Here is a 17,173-nt window from a genome sequence, read left to right on the forward strand (position 1 = left end):
TTTGCTACATTATCTCGCAGGAGGATTGGACCATTCTTGAATTCGGCACTGCTAGGTAAAGGTGCTTTGTTATTCCCGGATTCACTGCAAGGGATGGGTAGGAAGCCAAGTTGAGTGCTTATAATGCTGATCATTGTTTAGCCGCGTTCCTGCTATTGAATTTATGTCTTGAAAATTTAAGCCAACGTGGCCAGTCAGACTAGTCACAAATAGTAGGATAGTAGCTTGGACGCTCGACAAATAAGTACGTGCGTCTATACTTTTGTACGGAGGAAGTCGGGACAATGGGAAATGAGTCTTTTCACTGCACTAATTAGACCCCTGTCAATAAAATTTCTCTGGACTAAAAGGCCAGGATATTTTCTCGATATTCACACCAGTTATGCATGTCAGAATACGGGATTAGGATCCCATATATATATAATTTTCAGAGATAAAATAATGTACGAATCTACATAAAAACACTATACCAGTTCCAGTAATTTGCCATCGCCCATGCTCTTCACAGACAGTAGTAGGGACCATCGTCCAGTTGTCCAAACAGAAAGAACCCAGACCATGTCCAAGATCGACTCTATCAATGTCTTCAACAATGAGATTATGCCAAATGAATAATAATCCGATACTCGCACTCCCAGTCATACAGTATCAATGAGTATCAATGAGCATCAATGAGGTGTCACGTGCGTGTCGTTCTAGTTCCTGCCCAACATATGACATAATGCCATTGACTGACCTGACTGGCAATCGATTATTCGATCCCAAGTGAATACCCAATTCTCCGTTTATCGTCTGCCATCACCAGTTCTTTCTATTGATTTTCTGTATATATTGTACGACAGTTCCGCTTAATAGGAACTAGACTGTCTATATATCTTAAGTGCAGCTTATCCGTGCGATCGACCATATACTCCTACTCCGCATTTCTCAGGCTACCATAAGTCTATCTACTTTCTGTACAGCCTCCCACAATGTGCATCGCGTTAATATCCACATCGCATCCATCCTACCCTCTAATCGTCATTGATAACAGAGATGTATACTTCATTCTGAAACCCTTCCCCCCTCTCCCAAAAGTAAGTCAATCCTCTACTAACGCATGCGGCAAATCGACAGGAATACCTCCGACGTCCGACGTCCGCCGCAAACTGGTGGCCAGAACCGAGCGCCAACGTCCTAGGGGGGCGGGATCTAGCACGGTCTATACATGGCACCTGGATGGGAGTGACGCGGGAGGGCAAGATCGCTGTGCTGACGAACTACCGCGAGAAGACGTCGGACGAAGCGACGGGGATACAGAGCCGTGGGGCGATCGTGAACAGCTGGTTAGTGGCGGCGGAGTCACGGGAAGCCACACGGGACTTTGTGCAGCGGATGGTGGGCAGCGCGACGGCGCGGAAAGTGGGCGGGTTTAGTCTGGTGTGTGGGTATGTGAAGGAGCCATTGGCGATTGTGTCGAACCGGGCGGACAACATGGAGCAGATTCGATGGGTGGCAAGCCGGAAGGGCGAGACGCTGGGACTAAGTAACACCAGCGTGGATGATCGATCGTGGCCCAAGATTCTAGAGGGGGAGAAGTTGGTGGAAGAAGCGATTGCGGCGCATGTCAGTGGCGAGGGAGAGGATGAGGATGAGTTGATCCGGAAGCTACTGGCGCTGTTGAGTCGGAATACGTTGCCTACACTGTCGGAGGATGCCACGGCAGAGGACTATTTGCCGTACTTTCGACAGAGTATCTTCATTCCGCTCCTGGGGCGGAAAGAGGGCTCCGGGAAGGCGTCGCAGGAGGAGAAGGCTGGATCAGTGTGTGGCGAGGGCTTGCCGGACCAGAGTTATCTGCATGGGCCGTATGGGACGCAGAAACAAACGGTATTCCTGGTGCGAGACGACGGAACGGTGAGGTATTTTGAACGGACGTTGTATGATAATGATGTGAAGGCGATTCCAATTGGTGAGGGTGATCGGTCGTTCGAGTTTCAGCTTCAATAGCAGTCTCTACTACTCAGGATGATATATGTTTCGGATGATACAGACTTGCAGGAACACAGTATCTCGTTCAGGTATTTAGATGCTCTCTAATACACTGTTCATTTGGAAACAATACAGGTCCATCCCACGGTGTAAGGACCCAGTTACGCTGCCTAGTATATTTACAACAGAAGATATAAGCAGGTAAAGGCTAAATTAAACTCTTTCTTCTTTCTTTACATTCTTAACCAGCTATTCTTGCCGAATAGCTAACGTTCAATACACCGATAGAACATTTCATCTTGACACCTTTGTACAGATGTCTTCTGATATCAGAAAAGAGCAAGGCAGCATGGATAAGAAATGAATAAATGAATAAATGACTAAAAAAAAAGAATAGCCGCACGGAATAGAAGAACACCAAAAAAAAAAAAAAAAAAAAAAAAAACCTTCAAAATATATTTTTACAGACAAAAGCGCTCAAAACAACTGTAGGTATCCATGTGATATCTAGTAAACCACAACAGCCAGATGGTAAACTAGCGCAGCAAACAACAGACCACAAACAGTAGTCATACACCGCCGTAAAATGCAACAAGTGGCGAGGGTCGAGGGTTTAAAAAACAGCCCAGGGAAGTAAATGCCACTATAAGGCCTGTTTTATGATAACTGCAGCAAATAAAGAGATTCCTGTCATGATTCCAGCTGGCCTGGAGAATCTGGAGGGCGGCCCTATGTTGAGGTGACAGGCTGCAACCATTAGCCAAACGGTTTTATACTCTGCTTTGTCTGCAACTTAGCAGCATAGACGTGAGGTTGGTGCTTCTTGGTATAGATTTCGTGGGGATGCTTATTTCGATGAAATCGACCAGAGAAACTATGGCGTTGTTTTTTTCTCTGAGCGAGTATGCCAATCCAGCCGCATTTCGACAGCGAGGTCTTAGCAAAGCTATTTTTGAATCGTGTGCATGCATTGAGACGAACGGAGGAATGCGGACGGAGGCGTGTTCTATATTGGATTGGGTCTGCAAGACTGGACATAGCATACTGTGGATGCAACAGGAGAAAGAAATTCCATTGGGCCGACTATCATTAAATGCACCTGTCCTCCTCACGCCTCAAACATTGGGGCCATCCCGAGTACACCGAACCAATGAACCACCACATGTTCTAATCCTACGCAGCCGCAGCCGCAGACGCCTCATGGAGCCTCACCGTGACGGGGTCAGCCGGCGCAGAGGTCAATGTCAGACCAAACCGGATCTCCTGTTCCGGATGGGCGTCGCTAATGCGATCAAACCGTTGCAACAACCGCACCAGCACGTACCCGGTCTCCGTCAGTGCAAACTGCTGTCCAATGCAGATCCGGGGCCCCCCGTTGAATGGCAGGTACTCCCAGCCCACTCGGCGGTTTTCCCAGCGCTCCGGGTCGAAGACCTCCGCGTCCGGTCCCCAGAGGTCGGTGCGTCGCTGCATCGTGAACACGCTGTACATCACCGGTTGGCCCTTGCGCACATATACCGGTGCCTGGCCGTCCGGGCCGCCGCCACGAGGCAGCGTCGTGTCGCGCACCGCTACCCGCCGATTGCCCGGTACAATTGGGTACAGACGGAGCACCTCGTTGAGAAAGTAGTGGAGGTAGCGACAGGATTTGAGCGAGGCGAAGGTGATGTCGCGGGGGGATTCGTAAGGGCCGAACGAGTCGAGGATGGTGGTGCGAAGTTTCTTGAAGATGGCTGGATGGCGCGCGAGGAGCAGAACAGACCAGCTGAGCAGCGAGGCGGTCGTGTCCCGACCGGCCAGGAGAATATTGAGTAGTTGCGAGCGCAACTCGATGGGATCCTGCGTGGTGTTCGCCAGTCCGTTCAGGAACACATATGGCTGCTGCTGCTGATCTATGGAAGACTTCTCGTCCGTCTTGCGCTGCTCGAGAGCGCCGGCCACGAATCGATCCACGTATGCGTGCACCTGGGACTCGATGAACCGAGACTCCTTGTTATTGACCACCCAGTATAACTTCTCGAAGCGACTACGCTGAGCCGCGTACCACTGTCCGCGATCGAAGTAGTAGGGGAATTTATCCTCATCGACATGGTCGCTGTTCAAGGCCGCTACCTGGCTGTCGACGCTCTCGCCAAAGAGGAACTGCGTGGCGGAGTCGATGGTCAACCGGAAGAAGATCGACTGGATGTCAATGGGGGCCGACCAGCCGCTGGAACGGTCAACGGGCATGGCCCGCATGGCATGTTGGACGTGACGTTCTTCCAGATCCAGGTCGCTGATCTGGTCGCGGGTGAACTGAGGACGGAGGAGATTTCGCGATCGGGACCAGGCTTCACCATCGGAAGTGAACTATAAAGTTACCAACGATCAGTCTCATTCATGCTAGAGTCCCATCCCATCCATTGAGGGAACCTACAATGCCCGTTCCCAGCAGCGAATGCAACGTATTTTTTCGGGGCGCTCCCAATTCAAAATCCTTGAACTGGGTGGTCAGCAACGCCTGTATGTTCTTCGGATCGCAGGTGAAGATGCTGTTACGACCCATCTGCACCAGTCGGAAGGTCTCAACGGTACGCTTCTCCCGCACAGACATCTTCTCCACGCGACGGCAGAGCAGAGGCGGAATCATCTTCTCCTTATCGGCCTGAAGAATTTCCTTCAACGTACTGATGCCCAGCAGATCACTGGGATATTTGGGGATGGACCCGCAGCGCAGTTTGCGGGCATTCTGGGCATGTCGCAGCACTGTGAATATACTCCAAAGCAGATTCAGGCCTATTAGGATGGCCGCGGAGATCAGAAAGAGACCCATTCTGAATAGGAGTCGATCCGACCACAGTCTGACAATATCCTTCACCGGTTACGATATACACCGAATCTTCTCAACGGTCCAGGTAGTGGACAGAGAGCAACATTAATATACGTCTCGAAAAGGTGGAGAAGATGGTCGAGCCTGTGTGATCGGCCTAGGCAGCGAGAAAGTAACGACGATAAAGGGTGGTCACCAGGCCTTCGAGGTCAGCTCCAAAGAAAGGGAAACGCGGGGGTACCCTGTGAGACTGGTATCGCAGCTAAGACGGAGTTTGTTGTGTGAAGAATCCGTCCGTTCATGGGGATTCGTTGTCACACTCGAGAGACACTCTGTTTGCTGGAAATGTCGATCGCATCTTGGCGATGGAACGGTGTTGTTGACTTTATGCATGGCATGTCGGAATAACGAAGCGAGGTGGTCAGGTATAGAGGACTAATCATTGTAACCATATTTCCACGTCAATACCCGCTATATCCACCATCGAATACTACTCTTGACAACGGAAAAGTACTGTTAGCTACTTGTGTGGGCTTCAGAATGGCACAGGCTGAGGTCAGAAGAGGGGTAGAAGCTGGATTATTATATATTTAATATCTGTGATACTGGTCGAGTATCTCGTGCTGAGACACAACATCTGTCTTTTATTATTTACCATGACAAAATTCCAACAATTCCCATATGCGTCTAGAAAGCTAATCAATCATAAAATCTCTGATGCCATTTCCAATCAAGAAATCTCGAGCAAGGGCTTCCATCCTCCAAGAAAATATCTCTATGAAATTCCATGGCAAGGATTCTGGCCGTGGCAGAAATTACTAAGCATAAACACAATATATGCACACGCTCTCTGGGAATATATAAATAATAACAATGAACCACCAGGGTTACATAATGTTTACTTTGTCACACAAGTATGCGCAAAGTGCTTATTTTTGGGGCAACCTGTTTAGCATTGGTCTCTTTATTACAATGGCCACTATTATTATCTGTCCAAGGCGCAAAAGATTCAGGGAACACAGACAATACTTATTGACGATGATTTATCCAACTGGAACACCCAGGGCTGGCAGCCCTGTGTAGAGACAAATCATTGCCCATTCTTAGCCTATTATATTGGCAAAACAGATCTTAGTTCTAACCAGATCCACCAGATTGCTCAGTGTGTGGTTAGTCAGATGAGCTACCATGATTTTCCTAAGAGTAACTGCCATTACTTTGCTACCCAGCTTACAACCTGTATTATCTGCTGGCAAAGAAATACCACTGTCTTTCTAGGTGGCTTATCTCAAATCCACTATCGGTGCGGGGTAGCTCACAAACAAGATATTCCCAATGGGTATCAATTTGGGTTCCAGCTAGCAGGACCAGATCAAAGAGTTCCACCTTTTTCGAGCGGAACTGGTATGGAACGAATGTGACTGAGAATTCAAATGCGAAGCACTACGGAGTTGTGGGCCAAGGCAGTTTCCAGATACTATACTATTTTTGAAGTAGGTCGGCTTAGACGATGGCTCATAGCTCCATTTACCGGTGAACGATGGATAGGGAAATTTGCAAGGGCGGTCCTAGAAATGGATAATACTTGTTTGTCCTCTAGGACTTTGGTGCTGTCTGTATAATTCCAGCAGGTACAATCAATCAATCAATCTGTTTTCCTGTTTTTTATTTTCTCTTTTCTAACAGATATTAAAATGCGCGTAGTGCCCGTGATACCAGAAGATATTGCACTTATCCATCTTATCGATAACTGCTATATTCTGGAGTCCAAATGGCCATTGAAAGGTAAGATAATATTAAGGCTATCGCCTTGTGTCACTCATCCCAATTGCTGTCTTGCCTGTATACTGACAGTGCCGACTTAGGGGGCATTATTCAATTTAACAAGCTTTTTGTAAAGAATCATGCACAACTACTAATATACAACAACTAGCCGGGATATTTAGATTATCATCAAAGGCCCATGTACATAATTTCTTCTGCCTAGAGTAAGATTTACAATTAAAAGTTTATACTCACAGTTGGTAATGGTGCACTGGGAGTTACCGTGCATTATTTACATTGGGCGTTTTGGCTCCTCCATTGCTACATCCAGTACTAAAGTGCTCTCTATATATTCACATAGTTTAACTCCTAATTTCTACTGCCAGCCAGCAACTCTTAATACCCTGACAAAAACAGCAGGTTGGTAAACATATATTTACTGTTACTTTTATTTTCTATCACAACCAGTAACATAATCAAAGGGCTAGAGCAAATACAGTTAATAGTTCTAAGTGATTATGTACAATAGCACTATTATTGTCGGCCAGCATGGAATCTAGAAAGAGTGGCTAATAATAGAGTTTTTTCAGTTGATATTAACAACATTATGCTAAATTATTCTAGCTATCACCCATTAACATCACTGCAGATGTGCACTGGGCTGAAATCTATTTTGTTCAAGCAATAGACAAGAAAGAGATCTTTTATACTGTCAGCCATATTTACCTCTAGCTATTCAAAAGCCCTCCTTAGTGCTGATTATTCAGCCGATATTCGCAGCTGTGAACTCGTGATATGTTCACAGAGCTCCAATATGATGTCTACTAACCTATTCGGGAAATAGGTTTTGGTACGGTGATAAGTATATATCATCACACGAGCAGACTGGGTATCTCTATATTGCAAGAAAGGGCTTTAAATACCATGGTATTTAAAATTATCTTGTATTCTAGGGTAGGAAAAATATTAAAAATTCTAAATCAAATTTACAGGCATATTACAGTATATATAATAAGTAGGACTCATCATTAGTAGTAAAACTATAGTATAGGTTAAGATATTAAGGTTCTAAAAAGTGCCATTTGCCCCGAGCCGCTTACGTCCGACTCGCTTGTGAGTTATGTTAAACTGGTAAGCGAGCGTCGCACCTCCGCGTTTCAACACATCTCTCTTTGACAAAGCTATTCAAATCATCACTATACTACAAACTAAAGTCAAAAGCCTTATGGGATTAAGAAGGAAGGGATCATCTAGCTGTCTCTGCTATATAAAAAATAACAAATCACAGATGTAGTTTATCACAAGCAGCATGGGAATTTCAAGCACCTAAGAAACACTACAAAGTGTCACAGTGTTGTATATCGCCTTTCCTTAGGTTAACGTAACTGGCCTCAATGTCTTGATTGTGACGACCGGCGCGGGGTCGATTTGCATTGACGGTTTGCATTGACAGTTTGCGATGTCAGTTTGCGTTGCTCGTTGTTTGTTCTATTTACTATTTTTAGTTGTGGGGAGCGATGGAGCGTGGAAGTATGTGGGGATATCTACTCTACCGCCTACCTCGTCCTCTTCCTTTCCTATCCATGCTTAGTATTCTCGTTGCAGGCACTGAATATTAGAGTTGATTTGGTTGGCTTCATTTCCTTTTCTGTTTCGTAGGTCATTACACTGATCATATATCCTGTGACCGCCATATTACACCGCCATATTACCGCGCCCGGTCTTAGACCTCTTCCTACTGGAAGAGGATTAAGGTAAACAATGGACTAGAGATCCCCGTATACTGCCACGCTCCACCGCTCCCCCACAGCCAAACATAGTAAATAGAACAAACAACGCAAACCGCCCCCGCAGCCCCTCTCACGAGAGCTGCTTCAATTAATCCCATATTGATGGTGTTGTGGTAGTCTAAAATATGTCATTGTAGAAGGAAGGTCGTATGGTAGGCGGAAACGCACGCCAGTTAATCAAGTACAATATACCGGGGGTGGTGTGGTGAGCCCTGGCAGAACCCCTAAGCTTACCCCATGGCCTGGGCCCTCGATGACCCTACAACTAATGTTTGGTATTTTAGTTGTATAGCTACTTAGGTTGATGAATGATATCTAGATTGAGCGCTTCACATTCGCATTCGCGTGATTATTATTAACTCGTCTGCTAATTTCCAACAGATCTTCCATGCTCTTCCACAATGGGTCTACACTTTGCGCTTCACTAACCCTCGGAAGAAATCAAAACTGTTGCTGTCGCTCTGCAGTTGCCAGATCCGGCCCGTCGGCCGATCGTCCCATCCCAATTCTTCTGCCAGTAATAATCCGTAGTCGCGCGTAATTCCCTTGATGCGCGCCCGTGCGCCGCCTTCCTCCAGCGTCACAACCTGGTGCATATGCAGCCAGTCGTTGTAGTACATCTCTTCGAATCCCCGGTCGAATCCCGTGTACAGGAACCGGGTGTACAGCTCCTCCAGCGTCGTGAGGATACGTGCTAGCAGTTTCTCCAGACCGATGGGCGCCGCCTTGGGCCCCACGAAGCGCGCAGCCAGAGCATTCAATGACGTCGTCGGGGAGGCGTTGGTTGCATTGAGGCCGATGCCTACCACCGATACATATTCGTTCGAGGATAACTGCGAATTGACCAAGATGCCGCAGATTTTGGTGTATTGTTGCTTCTCCGGCTGCTGAGGGTCCAACGCATCTGTTGCAGTAGGTTAGTTGGACAACGATATAATCGACACCCAGATCCATAGGTCTCTCCACTTACAAACATCATTGGGCCATTTCAACTTGACCGGAATCGAATCAAACCCTTCATCGTAGCTCTTAATCCCTTGCACCACCGCCATAGCTGCCAGGTATTGGATGAACACTACGGGCGCTGACTGCATCTTCTCCATCGGATGTCGGAGCACCGTCGAGAAGATGAGTGCGCCAGCCGGAGAGACCCAGATGTTGGAGCCACGCCCTCGACCCGCCACCTGCGTCGTTGCGCTCAACGTAAACCCCTGGGGGAGTTTACGTAGGAGCTTCGGGTTCCTAGGACAGTCAGAGTGACCGACGAGCTCCTCGTAGATGACTTACTTTTCCAAGACCGTGTTCGTGCTGGTGACAACTTCTCCGTACATGAGAGTCGACCCGAACTCCGATGCTCCCTCCTTCGACAGGGACTGATATCGACGGAGGTTGGAGTAGTAGGCGTTGTGGTTGAAATATGGAGTCGTTTTCGTTGACGGGACTTCGTCATGAACCACAATACGCTTCGTGATCGCGTTATAGTCAACGATCCCCTCCGGCCTCTCCGGCAGGGACTCGCCCAGCGCATTAAAACTCCACGTCCCAGGCTTCTCGATGCGAAACGTATCGTTTTCATCTTTCACATACTCCTCCTCTCCTTCCGTTGTAATAATTTCCTGCAGAGACGAAACGATCTGAGCCGTGTCCGCCGGGTTCAACGCGGAGAGATGCATCGAAGACAGAGACGGCACAGTCGTAGTACTCTGCGCGACCTGTAATCCCAATTTGCCCAGACAGGCCTTTAGAAAGTCCGTGCGTGCGCGGTCGTCTTCCGCCAATGCGTCCACAATACGAGCGTATTCCGGTCCCCCGGCACTCTTGTCAAGGTTGACGGCCGCAAATCTAGCCCCAGCCCCCGTCAGCATCTTCGTTGACAGACATTACAGAAGAACACATACTCAGGATGTGGTCCCGTCAGGATCGCCGCCCCTTCGCCCACTTTACAGTAGACCACAGCCGCCGCACCTAACCCAGCATCGACATTCAATTCCTCCGTATATTCTGCCAGCACTTCCACTCCTTTCTCCGCATAGAGCAGTGCATCCACAAAGACACCTCCTCCATTGTAGTATGACCGAAACTTCGCAGGCACAATCCCAGCCGTTAAGGCCTCCTTCGAGACCTTCAATTCGGGCGCCCGCGCACCGCTCTCGCTATGGTAGACAAACCCCGGGAATGCACCGCCGCGACAGACTCCTGGAAAGAAGGCCAACTCGCGGTCTCCGATCACCTGCATGGTTTTATCACCAACTTCAAACTCGCAGCGTTTGCTGCCATAGTATGCGCCTGCACAGAAGCCCAGATAGGCGCCTCCACGACGTACGAACTGTTCGATTCGGCGATTGCCAACGCCGTTGAGAGAACGACAGTAGCCCAGGTCTGCGCCGCCGGGGATCACGAGTAAGGCGCAGGTGAGAGTCCAGGGCTCTTTTATGAGCATGTCAGCTGTCACGGGGATCACCGCGTAGTGAGGGGCCAACAAGCGTCGGAGGCTGTATAGGCACTGGCGCACGGATTCGACGGTGGTTCCATTTCCTAATTGTAGAGAGCGAAGACAATCAGACCATGATCAAATAGAGGTGATTGATAGACCAACCGGAGTACACCAGCACGTTGACCTTCTTGCCGTTCAGGTTGGGTTTGGCAGTAGCCATGGCGGGGAATGAATTAATTAACGATCTGGGGATTGGAATGTTGTCAGATCCCGAGGCCACTAATTAATCTCCCAGACACACAACCCGATCCCAGCAAGACAATGTCGCAAAAAGAACAGCGCCAGAATCCTCCGGTGGTGGACGACGACGATGACGACGAGCCCGATGAGTGGTGAGTGTGATGAGGATTGTTGGGACGGACGATGGACGGAGCTGATCGGGTTTGCTCGCAGGGACAAGCGGATCTTCAGTACGGGCTGCGCAGGTGGGAAATTCGCATCCCACGATGCTCTCCCACATCGAACTGACCGTCGCTAGTCGAGCAGGATAAAATGAACGACTGCTACTTTGCTAAAAAAGACTGGCGCAGTTGCAAGGACGAGGTGAGTCATGTCACTGCGGCCGCCGTGACTTCTTCTACCTGCACCTCCAACAGGGCAACAACCCAGTATTGGATTCACAATTCCCTTGTCTCTCTAACCCTCTGAAAGAGATGTGCTAATCATTCTCAATCTCTATCGCATAGATGGAGGCATTTCGTGAATGCTGGAAACGCCAGGGCAACGACCAGCGCACCCAAACCAAGGACGCGTAGTGTGCAACTCTTAGCGGTCGATGGCAGCTCTTCTTCCTGTACAATAGCACAACATGTATATTATGTGATCTCATTCTCTGATCTAATCTAATCAATTGACTCCTGATCCTCGCTCTGCCCCCTGCAAATACTGTGTCACGTGATGTACAAGCTCACTTCTTCCGTCCATCACCATTATCTCCATGCTCCCCTCAACGCACCACCCTTCTACAACCACGTTATTCCTTAGTAATCATGTCGCTGCCGTGTCTCTCGCGCTCATTCCGGAAAGCAGAGTCCATGCTCTGTCGAGGAACGCATTCTCCGCTATCTCATCCTCCCAACACACCTCTATCCCGTCGGACGTTCGTCCGACCTACTTCCTCGAGACAACAGCAGCAGCCAACACCAGCCAACACAATTACACCCACAACACCCAAACCCACCTCCCCGCCACCCGCTTCATCATCATCATCTTCTGCTGATCATGCTTCGCGAATCCTCGCCCCAACACCCAGCCACCAAACCACCGCCAACATCTCCAAGACCGGCCTTTCGGACAAACCGCTGGAGCTGGAAGTCTCCGCGGACGAGAAAGTCGACTGGACGCGGTCATTTCACGGGCTCAGCGCTGCGCCTTTTCCCAAGGAAGCAGCAGATATCCTCCTTGCCCCGACAGACCCGGAGGAAGTCGAGATCAAACCCGATGGGATCCTCTACCTGCCCGAGATCAAGTACCGACGGATCTTGAACCGCGCGTTCGGGCCCGGTGGGTGGGGTCTAGTCCCCCGGAGTGAGAGTATCGTGACGCCGAAGACGGTGACACGCGAGTATGCCTTGGTTTGCAATGGACGGTATGGCTATGGTTTTCTTTTCCTTGGTGGATTTTGTATACTGTTGGGGAGGTTAATGCTAATGGTATATAGTCTGGTGTCCGTTGCGCGTGGCGAACAGGATTATTTCTCGCCTGATGGCATCCCCACCGCTACCGAGGGCTGTCGCTCCAATGCACTTGTTCGATGCTGTAAGGATCTGGGAATCGCCAGCGAACTTTGGGATCCGCGCTGGATTCGCAAGTACAAGGCCCAGTACACGCGGGAGGCGTTTGTTGAACATGTCGTCAACAAGAAGAAGACTAAGATCTGGGTGCGTAAGGGTGATCCGGTGTCGTATCCGTGGAAGGAGACCAACACGCGATGATACTACCGCGGTGGTTGGAATCTAGATAGGTAGGTATTCGCGGGTTGTATTTATACCAGCTACTATCCTCCTGTTGGATTCAGTAGAGGTCTCGTTACGTTTGTAATATAGTTAATCATCATGCATGTACATCTCAATTCAAACCCAAAGAATCAAGTCATCGGGGCATGGTTGTATTCTGATAATAATCATACTACATCCCAATCGCCATTACCAAGACAAGACAAGATTGTCCGCACCCGTTAAATAAGATAGTGCAAACATCGTACACACGTTGCATTCATCGCACTACATTCCATATATTGCATTGATATCAAGACGGCGGTATCTCTTTCCTCCTTTTTAATTTATTTATTCTTTTTCATCTTCCTCGTGGCTTATTGCCCGCCATGCGTGGGTCGTCGAGAGACGAAAGCCCCCGGCATTTGCTCATCAGAGTACCTCCCACTGGGTGAAGGGTCACGCAGGTGAGGAGAAGGGTACTCCTGGCCACTCTCTATACCCGAAGGCTCCAGCACCGACGGCAGCTCAAAGGGCTGATTCGGGTCATATGCTCCATCCTGTGAGCCATAGAAATGACCGGGATAGTTGCCATATTCCTCGCGCGGTTGCACGGGTTCAGCGAGAATAGGGACACCCCCCGTGGCCGAAGGGACAGACATTCGACTCCCTTCCTTGCGGCGGCCCGTCGATGGCGTCCGTCCGAGGGAGCCATAGCTGTTGACGTTCAAGTGATCTCGTCCCGGAGAAGCGGCGGGGGTTTGGTAATTGTCGACATCATGCCCATCGCGAGATCCTTCGGGGCCCGGAGAGTGACTCTGCGCATGTTCCGCATAGTATCCGTCACCATAGGAGCTGGTGGAGGCCCCCGCGCCCCGATTACGGTGCTGCAGTGATCCTGACGATGACTGACCGAGGTCAAATCCTGTGGATCTGGATTCCGCAATTGCCAACCCCTGAGCAGCACCGGCAGTACTCACGCGTCTCATACCATCGTCGCCACCCTTATCAGTGGCGCCATCTTTCGGCTTGTTATCTTCATTGGATTTCCCATCATCGTTGTTTTCGTCGTCCCCTGCCTCCTCCGCACCGGGGGCGAGGAGTGGGATCCTGCGGACGGCGGCCACCAAGGCACACATGAATTTTGAGCGGCGAGCAGCACGAACGGTCTCGTTCGCCCAGTTGGACTTATGGCTAATGTTGACGCTCAGTTCCAGTTTGTCCATATCACCGACGCCAACAACGTCAACATTGATATCGGGTTTAAAGTCGCGGCAGTTTTCCTTGTCACGCACAAATCGCTCCATTTCTTGCTTGAGATGCTGGATGTTCGCAAACGTTGTTTCAAACTTGACGGGGATGGTCAGCGTCTCGTGCATGGCATTAGCCCGCGTAAAATTGTCGATCCACTGGGTGTTGAGAACGATATTGGGGACCTGAGTGATGCGATGATCGGCCACGTTGCGGAACACGCTGAAAAGGAGCGAGATCCGTTCGACGATATAAGGCTTGGACTCAATATCCACGCGGTCACCAACATCAAACGGGTGTTTCACAAAGAGGAAAATGCAAGAACCGAGGACTTCTTGGGCGGTGGTGGCAAAGACGAAACTTAGGGACAAGAGGGAGGTAGCACCGGCTGCAATAACGGTACCAAAACCGCTCGTCACAAAGGAGATGAAGACCAACAAACCAATGACAAACGCGACAGTCAGCAGAAGATTATCCAGCACATGAATTGCCTGGTCGACATCATGCATACTATGATTCAATGACTTGCGCATGCGCCTGACCTCGGCAACAGATAGGATCATCTCCTCAAGACTGATATCTCCATTCCCGTCACGATCGAGAAACTGGAAGCATTCTTCCGCCTCCGCCTCCTTGCCCACCCCCAGCACCTCAGCGACATCGTCATGGTAGAGTGCCTCCCGGCCTTCGATAACAAAAGACATCCAAATTCGACGGGCCAGAGCTTCAGACGACTTTGTCCGCTCCAACGCCAAGACCACGACAGAACGAGCAGAGTTGGGGTTGAACACTTCTTTGCCGGTGATTTCCTGAGCTACATCACCGACAACAGCTGTCACCTTGCCACCAATTCGGCCAAAACCATGTCCAACCTCTCGGATGAGCCGCAAGGGAGCCGAGCCAGACCGTGGCATGTTACCTGCCTTGCTCGTGATCAAGTCGGAGACGGCAGCATCCTCTTCGGCAAATTCCTTACAGTACATTGGAAACATACTGCGCGATGCCTCGTAGAGCAGACCAAGGAGATAGATGTTCCTCTTAGACTCCTTGATTTTGGCATCGAACTGCTTCCGATGGTAACTGATTGAAATGAGCTGGACAAGAGTTTTTTCGGCGAGGAAAATCAAGCTGCAGATGAGTAACGCGAACAGGATATTTTTGATGGTCTTTTCCCATGATTTTACCCCTGTGTCATTCTGCCTCTGTTTCGTCGGATTCAACGTCATAATCTGGGAGCAAGAATATTAGCGGCTGTGCTACCCCAGCAGAGCTTTGGAACGAGAGGAGACCTACAGGGAGGAACGTCACAAGAGATATCACCGACCAAATCACGGTTGCGATAGGGATCTGCAGCCGACGAAGGATCAAGGAATATTTGCGGGTTCCCGAGCTGACAATGCCGCACAAGAATTGGAAGACATAAGGGAGAAAATGGGCCGCCAGCTTGGCCACCCACAAACCCAACCAGACCACTTCGATCCAGGTGAAGAACCAATGAACAGGGACGTCGGCAATGGTCGCGTCCGGCGCGACTGAAGCTCCCACAATGATAGGGATGGCAATCAACAAGGCGAGTGGCGTAACGTAGATCAGGTAGCGAGTGATAATGGAGAAATTGAGGACCTTCTGGTAGAAGTAGCCCATCTTGGTGAGCGTACCATCTTCGGGTTCTTCAAACGAGCCACCCATAGTCCCAACTCTCCTGCGACGCCCCGGACCTGCAACCAAGCCAGTCTTTTCACTGGCGTTTGGGTTTGGACTTCCATCGGGGGGTTGATACGCATTGGGTGACGCCGGAGTGTTAATACTAGGGTTCCGAGCACCGGTTTGCCCTCGACTGGGAACCGTACTCAAGGGGATATCAATGGTCACGTCATTGGGATTGGCCATTCCTTCGTGAGTAGAATCCGGGATCTGCTGGAAACGATGAAGAGAGAGTCGCTTCTCAGCGATACCAGGACGGCCGGACATTTGCCTAGACCGAGAATCGGTGGGTGTATGAGGTTAATATAAAAGCGAACGCCGATCGATAGGGTTAGGGAAACTAGACAACAGAAGCTGTCCTGCAGCCCCACGACAAGAAATGACGGAAATGTGGTAGCGAGCGAAAAGACTCGAGACCTTTAAAAGAAAGACATGGATTGCTTCACGATTGGGCAACTTGGAGAGGATTATAGAGCCATGGATCTTATTCAGGACAGGTACCAGTGGGGGGATCGTGTGGGTCGAACCGAGTAAAACGCGTGGAAGGAAACAAAAGTGGGAGAACTCAGAAGGCAGACAGTAAGGAGCGTAGTCAACGACTGACTGACAGATTGATCGCAGGACGAGGGGAAAGGAAAGGAAAGGGTCCAAAAAGCCACCCAGAACGAAAAAATGATGGTTGAAAGAATGAATGAATGAGAAAGCAAAAAGAACCGAGGACACCTGAGGCTGCGAGGCACCAACACAGGGGCAAAATGTTTCACCAGTTTTTCGGCTTCGCCTTCATTCCCATTCCTGTCGTTCCCGGGGCGCTGCGAGAATCTAACGACCCATTCCTACGGGCATTCCAGTGGGAATTGCATCTGATTATTCAGTTTCACACCCATTCTTAACGGCACTTGACACCTCTCCCCCCAACTCTGCCCTACCAGCCTTATTATCGACGATGAGCGCTGATCAGTCGGGATCTGTTTTGCCATCAGAGCCATCACTTTGCCAAGAATGAACGATGTGCCCCCACACGTTGAGTTTTTCATGGACTTGGTCTAGTTCGGGGTCCTTTTCTCTTGTGGCTGAGTTTCATGGAAAGTGCTTGGATCATCGTCGACAACTTACGCAATGCAGAAGCAGGAAGACCTGATCTGGGTAACTTTCCGAGCAGATCATTGATGATTGGTCCAATGGCGTCGACTAGGAATCATGGATTGCCACGAGGGAAGTCGGAGATATTCCACGTCAGGTATTGTGCCGTGTGGCCAAAAGAGCGAAAGATTATAAGTCATGTGACTGGATCGTGGAGTAAGTCCGTCGACGTACCCAATATTGACAGTTTGACATGATCCTTATCTTATACTTTCGTTTACATAGTCGTCTAAAGGCGGTTCCCCCTTTTAATTTGTACTCTGGTCCTGACTCGGATGCTAACTGCCAATGCTGTACCCCTTCCCACCTCCAA

The 17,173-nt window shown here is 49.5% G+C and overlaps 6 protein-coding genes across 6 annotated transcripts; 3 read left to right on the top strand and 3 right to left on the bottom strand.

The window, feature by feature from the left end:
- Positions 1 to 971: 971 nt before the first annotated feature.
- Positions 972 to 1,989, top strand: ATNIH1004_003167 (NRDE family protein; the record flags this gene model as incomplete). Its single annotated transcript, XM_033567847.1, has 2 exons — positions 972 to 1,076; positions 1,117 to 1,989. 2 exons carry the CDS (start codon positions 972 to 974, stop codon positions 1,987 to 1,989), a joined length of 978 nt encoding a protein of 325 aa, XP_033429842.1.
- Positions 1,990 to 3,144: 1,155 nt separating this feature from the next.
- ATNIH1004_003168 (cytochrome P450) lies at positions 3,145 to 4,783 on the bottom strand (the record flags this gene model as incomplete). The annotated part of the gene is made up of 2 exons (XM_033567848.1): positions 3,145 to 4,320; positions 4,388 to 4,783. 2 exons carry the CDS (start codon positions 4,781 to 4,783, stop codon positions 3,145 to 3,147), a joined length of 1,572 nt encoding a protein of 523 aa, XP_033429843.1.
- A 3,958-nt stretch (positions 4,784 to 8,741) lies between these two features.
- BPL1 (biotin--[acetyl-CoA-carboxylase] ligase BPL1) lies at positions 8,742 to 10,988 on the bottom strand (the record flags this gene model as incomplete). Its single annotated transcript, XM_033567849.1, has 5 exons — positions 8,742 to 9,238; positions 9,305 to 9,576; positions 9,622 to 10,176; positions 10,233 to 10,869; positions 10,931 to 10,988. The coding sequence occupies 5 exons, from the start codon at positions 10,986 to 10,988 to the stop codon at positions 8,742 to 8,744; spliced, it is 2,019 nt and encodes a 672-aa protein (XP_033429844.1).
- Positions 10,989 to 11,089: 101 nt separating this feature from the next.
- ATNIH1004_003170 (uncharacterized protein) lies at positions 11,090 to 11,583 on the top strand (the record flags this gene model as incomplete). The annotated part of the gene is made up of 4 exons (XM_033567850.1): positions 11,090 to 11,160; positions 11,222 to 11,253; positions 11,307 to 11,371; positions 11,515 to 11,583. The coding sequence occupies 4 exons, from the start codon at positions 11,090 to 11,092 to the stop codon at positions 11,581 to 11,583; spliced, it is 237 nt and encodes a 78-aa protein (XP_033429845.1).
- Positions 11,584 to 11,862: 279 nt separating this feature from the next.
- Positions 11,863 to 12,762, top strand: ATNIH1004_003171 (putative mitochondrial genome maintenance protein Mgm101; the record flags this gene model as incomplete). Its single annotated transcript, XM_033567851.1, has 2 exons — positions 11,863 to 12,416; positions 12,489 to 12,762. The coding sequence occupies 2 exons, from the start codon at positions 11,863 to 11,865 to the stop codon at positions 12,760 to 12,762; spliced, it is 828 nt and encodes a 275-aa protein (XP_033429846.1).
- A 377-nt stretch (positions 12,763 to 13,139) lies between these two features.
- On the bottom strand, positions 13,140 to 15,984 carry ATNIH1004_003172 (serine/threonine protein kinase; the record flags this gene model as incomplete). The annotated part of the gene is made up of 2 exons (XM_033567852.1): positions 13,140 to 15,242; positions 15,307 to 15,984. 2 exons carry the CDS (start codon positions 15,982 to 15,984, stop codon positions 13,140 to 13,142), a joined length of 2,781 nt encoding a protein of 926 aa, XP_033429847.1.
- Positions 15,985 to 17,173: the final 1,189 nt, after the last annotated feature.

Source organism: Aspergillus tanneri (assembly GCF_003426965.1).
Source record: "Aspergillus tanneri strain NIH1004 chromosome Unknown AapTan_1_pilon_pilon_pilon, whole genome shotgun sequence".
Lineage (NCBI taxonomy): Eukaryota > Fungi > Ascomycota > Eurotiomycetes > Eurotiales > Aspergillaceae > Aspergillus > Aspergillus tanneri.